The following is an 8,709-nucleotide window of genomic DNA, read 5'->3' as shown; positions in this document are numbered from 1 at the left end:
TCAAAATGTTTGCACATTGTACATTTTAAGCAGTGCGTCTGGTGTTGAATGGCCCTTTGCATAGTGCAGTTTGAACCCTGGATTATTTTGGCTGCCTCGGTTTGACAGTTGCTTTAAGAGTAAACATGCATTTCTGGTCTATTTGTGAACTATGGTTTTAAAAGTGATCTCATGAAAGATGTTTCTTATTTTCTTTCACCTAAATAAACAAAATGTTTGAGTAACTTTCAGATAAAACTTTAAATATTTTCCAAGATTCTTTATTCAGGTGAAAATTCAATCGTCTAATATCCATTGACAAAATGTTAATCATTTACAATTACCAAAACAATCTATATCTGCTTCGTTTTTCATTGTTTATTAATGACCCAAACTCACTGAAACTAAACACTGCATTTGTCCTCTTTATGAAGAGGACACTCTACATTGATATTTTGCTTGAAGAAAATGAATCAACTCCAAATTGTCCTTTGATTTTACTTTCCTAGTTAACATGCAACAATTGGTTGTATCTCTGTTGTCCTAGGAAATACAGCCTACAGTCCATCTTACATTCAGATTTTATATTCAAGGATTTATAAAACAGCTAAATCAGGAATTATATCTTTACATTAGTTTTCATCTTACTTCCTTTGTTTCAAATCTTCATGCATTTTTAAATTCCTATTACTTCACAGTTTGGTCTCATTACCACAGAACATATTGAACCATTGTATAGCATTTAAAGAAAGTTCTTTATTCACTTATTGGTGGTGAATTAGATGAGGAAATTGATCCCTATCACATTTCTGTATGATGGCCACCTAAAGCTAGCTAATTAACAAGTAATATCTCATTTGTTCGATCCGAAGAGAAAAATAAAAAAAAACAATTCACCATTTTACGGGGAGTATTTTTCTTGGAATAATTTCTTTTTTTTTTACAGAAAATAGTGATTTTTAACCGCTAAGAGCCCAGAAATACTCTAGCACATGAACGCCCCACAAACCAACAAATAGTTGTTTTGCTCTGATAAAACAAATGACATTCAAGTATTATGCGAAGCTCACCAGCTGCTGGCTGTAGTGGACGTCGCTGATATGACAGCGGTATCATCTTCTCATCCAACTCTCAACCAGAAAACAGATGAACACATTTCCCAAAATGTCAAAGTTTTGCTGTAAGATTCACATGAAATGAAAGACTGTGTAGAGAGACTTTTTGAATAGCGGGACATAATTAATGCCATTAGTCACATGTGTGCTTTTCCTGGCGTAACATGTCAAAATAACTTGTCAACTTCCTAACAATCATCCTCGTCCTGCTTCCTGTAGAATTGTATCGAGACTTTAGCATGTTAGTAGGTCCATCTTGCATTAACCCAAACCTATAAAAGCTTCCAATAATAAGATTCACTACCACATGTGATCTTCACAATCATGTCTTCCCTCCTCTACAAACTTCATCTCAGTCCTCTGAGATCTGACTGTTAATTAATTTTGTCCATTTCAAATTGTAATCTATTGCTTTTCTTAATGCATATTGCCACCTAGCACTTTAGATTACTGTAATTTGTTTTATCATTATACTATTTTATAGTTTCTTATTCCTCGCTATGTGGATCAACAAAAACAAAATCACTGAACAGCTTTTTAACTAAGTCAAGTAAACAGCAGCTAATGTTTCTTAACATTAATTTGCTCTTTTTCCTATTAAAAGAAAATCAAATGCTACCATTTACACCAATCACAGGTAGTACTACATGACATGTTCAGTACTTTGGTAGTCTCAAACAAATAATACAAATTTAAAAAAAACACACAGGCTGTACTAGGTAGTGCAATCAGGATAAAAAGTAAAAAACATGTTCAACTCTAAACTCAACAATACATGTGTCATGGTGGCCAAGGGGTTTAAGACTGTGGGTCAAATACGGTTCACTGAGATGTTGAGCTTGTGAAGTCTATCACCCTTTGTAAATCTGTGAAAAACTAGTAAATTAGTTTCCACGGTAAGGTTACACAAATACTGAAACAAGTGGTTTAGAGAGCATCTGAGTGCAGATTCAAAACAAAAAACCTGCGTGTGAAACTCAGAGGAAATCTAAAAACTTAAATAGTGGCTTTTTTAAAGTTACATTTTGATTGACACCCGACGGCACAAGTATTTTATAATTTCTTGTTAGTATAAATTGGTTTAGAATGTTGTTCTTGTGTACTAACATCAACAAATAAAGATACTATAGAGTATACTGTTTTGGGACGCACACTTCTCACAGGTTTGTTTTCCGCCACAGTTTTACAAAGGGTGACATACAACCATCATTTTACAAACTTAAAATCGTATTGGCCCTTTTATTGAGCCCATATCAGCCCTGACCAGGTAGAGTAATTGCAATGTTTCTGGGGACAAAAAGATGCCAGAAACATTACATACTTTAAACTTAACTGAATTGATTAGATAAAAACAAAAATGCACCAGATTGGCTTTGCTGAGAATGTCTTCGTACTGTGTAGCTGGTTGACATTGTACATACATTCAGTACATGAACCCCTGCACATCCTCTAGTCTTGATCACAGACAACTTGGTTGAAGGTTCATATTGTGGGATTGCTTCAGGTGAGAGGTTTAGTCCTGATTAAACCTCTCCAGTTTATAACCCACACACACACTCTTAAAGTAGCTTTGCCCAATTATCTTGAACTAAAACACAGAAACATTACTTAAGCTTGATGTCATATTTTTTGTGTGTTTAAGTTCAATCAATCAAAAATAAAAATTAATAATTCATTGTAAACTTTAGCAACATAATTAATTCCCTGACAAAAATCTTCAGGTTGACAACCACTGCAGTGGAGCAGTTTGCATTATATGCACGTGGGGTTGACTCCATTCTAGTGTCTTCTAAGCTGGTGATCAGCGAGAGTGGGTTCATTCATTGTTTAGGCACAGAGGGATTCGCCACTGTCAACTCTTGTCATCTTCATCAGTGTTTTCAGCACATACACTGTCCAAGTGCATGGAGCTCAACTGCTCCTCAAAGTTCAGAAATTTGTGGTTGCAATCCTTCTCCAACATTTTCTTCCAAATTTTTACTGGAAGAACAAATACAGAAAGATAATTATTGGACTTTGACTTGACTTTCAATGGGGAAATATATTTCTGTATGCTCCAACTCTTTAACATCTTTACTTACAAATGGAACTGGTCAAGTCACAAAGTCACAGCTTTCCCTTTGTTTCACCTCATAAGACCACATTAATTTAAAGAGCAGGTGTATAAATATTGGGTGAGGACGGTAACTCACTGTACTCTGGTTCCTCTGGCTGTGTGGTGTCAGGACCGGGCTCAGCCTCCTCAGCCAGGCTGCTGATCTGCAGCTTTTCCTCAATGTCCACCGCCTCCTCTGCATCTGCCTGGCCTGTCTGCTCCAGGCTTGACACCATCACCTCATAGGCTCTCCTGGCATCAGACGACAACTCGATCATCTTATGATAGAAGTCCTGTGGGTAAGAAAGACAAACTTCTCATCTTTTTTGAAATATATTTATTAAAAATACAAATTCTCATGTCTAAAACAACTGTTTTGTTAGTGATTAGCATGCATTACTGCTGAACATATTTCCCACCTGTGCACCATCATAGTTGAAGATGCCCACCAGGCTGACAGGCACGGCCTTGCTGACGCAGCGACCCAAAGCTTTCCTGGAGAGGGCAAACACGAACGGCACCCCCTGTTCACGACAAGTGTCGATGATGGTGTAAAGAGCCTCATCCAGGCCTCCTGCGAAAGGTGACATTTTTCAAGAACTTTGTGTTTTCACCTGGTGCGCATCTTAACCTTGTTGCTCCCAGGGTTCAATTTGTAAATGAGTATGGTCTTGCAAAAACTGTCACGGTCAGCTTATGTACACATTTAACTGGATAAATCTGTTATAGAATTTGTTTTCCTTCCCTTTTGGCCATATGCCCACACTAAGCTGCCATTTTCACACCAAACATGTATTTGTTCAGCTGGGGACAAAACTGAAACCACTGGCCTTGTCCAAAAATAAGACTTACTAGCTAACTTTCTGTCACCTCTAGTCCACACTGTGATTACACATCTGTGCTGTTTTTGTTTTGCCAAACGAGGAGGGAGATGAAGAGATTTTGCTATTTTAACTATAGTTTTGGGGCCTGTTTGGATAAACAAGCTGACACTTTATAGGAGAGCTGAAACAATTAGTCAATCAATATTTTCACTCATTTGTCAAGCAAAAATACATTTAATATTTCAAAAGGTGGCATTGTGAAACTCTCACAAGGACACAGTACCTTTGGACTGGATGCGTTCACAGTTGGGTGAGATGACGACACACTTGACCTTCCTGAGTTTGAGGTGCTTCAGAACCTCCCTGAGCCCCATCACAATGCGTCTCTTCATGCGGGCCTTCATGGGGTCCTTCTGGTACAGGCGGTCCTGGAAACGAACCAGCTCCTTTAGCAGAACCGTCACACATTCATCCACGTCTTTGCTCAGCATCTGGCTGCAATAGCTGACATGCACAACAGTATAATATACTTTTACAATATACAGTTACCACAAATGCGAGAGGAAAAAAACAAAAACAAAACAGTGATTAAATTCTGTGAGATTAAATGTTTCCTTATTTCTGCACAACCAACAAAGATTACAACTTGTGGGAATAGAGTGAACAGTCTTACTCTCTGAACTTTCTGCTGTGGATTTTGGGTCGATTGGCTGGGCAGGGCACAGGTGAGGTGGTTTGTTCCTCTACGATATCGTCTTTGTCGGCTTCTTCATCACCCTCCTTCACCGTCTGCTTTGTGTCGTTTAACTCTGACTGGTCATCAAGTTCTTCTGTAGGACTTCCAACCTCATCTGAGGCTACAGAAGCACAAAAATAACAGATCAAATATTCGCTATAATCAAAGATTTCCTCAAAAGTATTCTATTGTTTCACATGCTTGATCTGACCTGTGGCATTTGTTTCACACTGCTCTTCTTCTTCTTCTACTTCAGCATCATTAGCAGGTTTGAACTCATTTTCAGGCAGCAGTCCTCTCTCTTCCAGCAAACGTTTTTGTTTCCTCTCCTCCCTTTCTTTCAAAATGACCTGAGAAACAGAATAAACTAATAAAGGCTCCACCGCTGAAAATACATTCTTAGGAAATGTAGTGCATCTGTATTTGTTCCAGAGTAAGTCGGTGGACATGCCTTTTTGAGAGGGGTGGGTTTCTTGGCTTTGGGCACCTCTCTCTGCTTGCCTTTCTTCACCAAAGGGCTGGTGGAGTCCAGAGGATTGTGTGCAATTTTATCCTGCTGCCAGGGCAGCTTCTTCTGGACTAATGGCTGCTTCTGGACAGCAGGTAGTCCGCCACCAACTGCAAATAAATCATTTAAAAAGAGACTTATTCTGGGGTACGTTTTCATACAGTTTTGGATCAGTAGGATTTGTGCTAAGAACACAAGTAAAACCAACCTAAATACATTCTTAAATAATCTGTATCGAGGAAAGACAGAGAAATTAGGAAGCCTTTGTATCAGAGGCCAAGATGCCAAAACACAACCCACCTGAGAGAATGACTGGTTTGGCGTCCTGTTTTGCTTTTTGAGACTGCTTCTTTTCCAGGGCGACCAACATGTTTCCGATGTCCAGCTGAACAGGAACTTTGCTTTTCTTCCCAGACACCTTTTCAGCTTTCTAGTAATCAGGAGACCAAAAACAATCTCTCGTGTTTTCTCCAGGATAATATCAAAACACACAATTTGAATGTACAAGAAAAATACAAACCTGTCCTTTCTTCGCCGTCTCTGTGGGCTGAGTTTTTGCTGCAGGGGATTTTTCCTTGGTGTGGTCGGCAGACTGATGCTGAACACGTTCTCTTTGGTTTTCCTGGGAAAAGAAACGCAACAAAGGTTTTGCAAATTACATACTACATAATGTTGAAGACAATCTCCTGAACCGACAGGTTGTAATGTTTCCACCCATGTAATGTGCATTTTAGCAAAAACAGACACAGTATTTTATTTATAATGTAAAAACAACTGGGAGGAGAAATAACTGTCGATATGTACCTCATTGCATAGTTTTGCGGCATAGCTGCTCGTTATCAATCTATCAGTTACAGTCAGAGCAGGAGTCAAGCCTGGAAACTCCTCTTCGTCCTGAGAAGACAACATGGCAACAAAAATCAGCTTCCATCACCTGCAAAAAAAGCATTGCTGTTGAATTGAATAAAAATATGGGCGCTGTTTTTTTTTTTTTAATTCACCTCAAATTTTGGAAGCTCCTGATACATTGCTGGCTCTTCCGACTCATCTTCTGCATCTTCACCAGCACCTTTAGGCTTCTTCTTCTTTTTCTTCCGTTTTCTTTTCCCTGGCGCTCCCTCCTCCTGCTCTGCAGCCATTTCCTCCGTCTGAAGAGACGCAAAAGTGAAGCGACAGAAAACAATGATTAAAATCATGGCAGCGCAGAAAAACCCAGAGGTTTACCTGACAACTACATTGCATTACCTAAGTGAGGCTGACACCTTTAATAGACTAAACAGCCAATTTTCAGGCAAGAACAAATCTTCAAATTTAAGATGTTGATACCTTCCAAAGCCTAAATGAATTCAACACTTTTAAAGACTTTTTTAAGACCTGCAATGCCGTGTAAAAATAAAGCTGTTATGCCGAGAGCCTGAATCCAACTAAATGTCATCTAACCTGCTGATTGCTGCTGATTGTCTTCTCTTTAGGGACAGGTTTCTTTGGAGGCTGAGAGGCAACATTAGCCCAGGAAGTCACCACCGGCTGACCTGTTCACAAAAATAAATGTATAATCTCAATTATTACTGACCCCGTCTTATAGTCACCAAAAGACTGACGACAGGGACTTTCACCTACCTGGCGACGCAGCAGAATAATCTGGCTCAGCATTACTGGCAATTTGTTGGTGGTCAGTTTGTGTTGAGGATCCTCTCCGAACAGACTATTCAACAGAAAATGACATTAGCACCAAAATTAGGAGTATACCTACATTAGTGAAACATTCACTGCAAACTACACAATATAACTTCTGACATTTAAATTATCTTACCTTCCAGGAAGATGCCGATGTTTGCATTTGAGGGCTCGAGGATTGAGGAGTTGGACCCCAGCACTCTTTCTGAATAAGAGCGACTGCTTTTCCCAGCGAACCACCAGCTAACTCTGGGAAATCAGTCATCTTCACTTCAAATGGGGCCGAGTCTGCCTGTGCTGGTTTCAACATCCCTGCAGAGGTCGGGAGAGATGTGGCACCTCTAAAACCTGAATGGTACCAGATCATTTTTGACTGATTAAAGTAAGATAACTTCCTGAGGTGCCCGGGATCATTCAGTAAAAAAGTTAAAGATGCCATGTGAATGTATATATTAAGAGTTAAAACATTATATTCAGTACATATTCATGATGCCATGAGAATGATGTACTTTGTACATAATGGAAATGAATCACATCATGTGAGATGTCTACCTTTTTTCTGAACATCCAGTGAGTTCTTGCCCATAACTTTGCCTTGAGCAGGAGAGCCAATGTTGCCTTTTGATGTCTGTGGAGATGGATGAAAATCACTGAAATCAATTTCATGAAGAAAGTTTAGCTTATCTGATCTTTCTGAAGATTAAAACTAAAAACCCACCTTAGCTTGAGGACCCCGTGTGGACCTGTCCCTCTGCAGGAAATCATCACTGGTCTCTCTAATGCGACGGCTGCTACTGTACCCATGACTCCTGGACACATCTCCCCCTTTTCCTGCTGGACCTCCATTTGTATTTGATGTGTTCTGCTTTTGGCTCAGACCTGAACTCCTTGTGTTCCTTCACAAAAGTTCAGACATTCACACAAATAAGGGGCTTGTGACATCAGTCCATTAGGTCAAGTCATGGTTACTTAATCAAGTACAAATCAGTGATCATCCTCCTACCCTCTTAAACTGTGATCACACACGTGTGGGTTTGGTAACATCAGAGGTGGTGGTGTGGCTGTGTGTGGCTCAGCAGGTCTCCTCTGGTGTTTATGGTCAGAAGACTGGATGGCAGGTGACAGTAAAGATTGTCATTAACAGTCTAATGGACTACGACCTTTGGCTGGAAGTGAAGCCATGTGTTGCACACTTCTTTAATCGCTTTATCCACATCATAGGCTCACACTTATATGCGTAAGGCACAACTTTTTTCTCTAGTACAGTTAGCTAACGATTAACATGTCAACTATAACTTAACTATTTAGCCGTTAACTCAAAAAATTTGCATCTAGCGTTATGTTAGCTAACGTTACATAGTTTTGTGTAGCCTGTCAACAACTTTGTGTTTTACAAAGTTAATAACCAACAGTTGATGGTGTAGTGAAACCATCTGCAAACGTCAAAGTATCCTCTAAGCTAACTTACACATTCACAGCAGCTAGCTAAAAGTTACGTCCATACGTTATGGTTACTGGCTAGCTTGCTAGCTAAAAAACAAACAACCGTTACGTTATTATTTGTTAACTACCTTGTCCATCTTCGGGTTTTCCTAAATGCAGTCACATGTCCGCATGTTCACTCGATCTTCTACGTGTTGTTAAACACCCTGTTACACCGCTGCCACATATATATCCAACTACCGCAACAGTTTGTTGGCTATCTAGGCCAAGTTACTTGATCGATAGCAGCTAGCTGTCGTTGAGGCTCACTGGAACAGCTGATGTTTACAGCG

The 8,709-nt window shown here is 39.6% G+C and overlaps 1 protein-coding gene across 2 annotated transcripts; it reads right to left on the bottom strand.

Annotated features, from left to right (window-relative positions):
• Positions 1-244: 244 nt before the first annotated feature.
• Positions 245-8,706, bottom strand: LOC142964418 (selenocysteine insertion sequence-binding protein 2-like). Of its 2 annotated transcripts, none has more exons than XM_076104731.1 (18): positions 8,506-8,706; positions 7,938-8,041; positions 7,653-7,830; positions 7,487-7,562; positions 7,071-7,282; positions 6,878-6,962; positions 6,698-6,789; positions 6,259-6,405; positions 6,062-6,151; positions 5,778-5,879; positions 5,558-5,687; positions 5,201-5,367; positions 4,961-5,099; positions 4,687-4,870; positions 4,297-4,517; positions 3,609-3,763; positions 3,287-3,482; positions 245-3,074 (listed from the first exon to the last, which is right to left on the bottom strand). In XM_076104731.1, exons 1-18 carry the CDS (start codon positions 8,512-8,514, stop codon positions 2,947-2,949), a joined length of 2,415 nt encoding a protein of 804 aa, XP_075960846.1. In that variant the 5' UTR covers positions 8,515-8,706; the 3' UTR covers positions 245-2,946. The 2 variants fall into 2 exon arrangements, with proteins under 2 accessions (XP_075960846.1, XP_075960847.1); XM_076104732.1 differs by having other exon boundaries at positions 7,071-7,246.
• Between the last annotated feature and the right edge of the window lie 3 nt (positions 8,707-8,709).

This window comes from Anarhichas minor, unplaced genomic scaffold (genome assembly GCF_050575085.1).
Source record: "Anarhichas minor isolate MPS153535 unplaced genomic scaffold, ASM5057508v1 ptg000030l, whole genome shotgun sequence".
NCBI lineage: Eukaryota > Metazoa > Chordata > Actinopteri > Perciformes > Anarhichadidae > Anarhichas > Anarhichas minor.
The sequence above is the reverse complement of the archived record's forward strand: the minus strand, read 5'-3'. Positions and strand labels throughout refer to the sequence as shown.

Excerpts from the sequence above, each read along its gene's own strand:
- LOC142964418 (XM_076104731.1), bottom strand. Across the intron at positions 7,283-7,486 it reads ACTGGATGTTCAGAAAAAAG|GTTTTAGAGGTGCCACATCT; the intron begins GTAGACATCTCA and ends GGTACCATTCAG. Across the intron at positions 4,871-4,960 it reads GTGTGAAACAAATGCCACAG|CCTCAGATGAGGTTGGAAGT; the intron begins GTCAGATCAAGC and ends GTGCTTCTGTAG.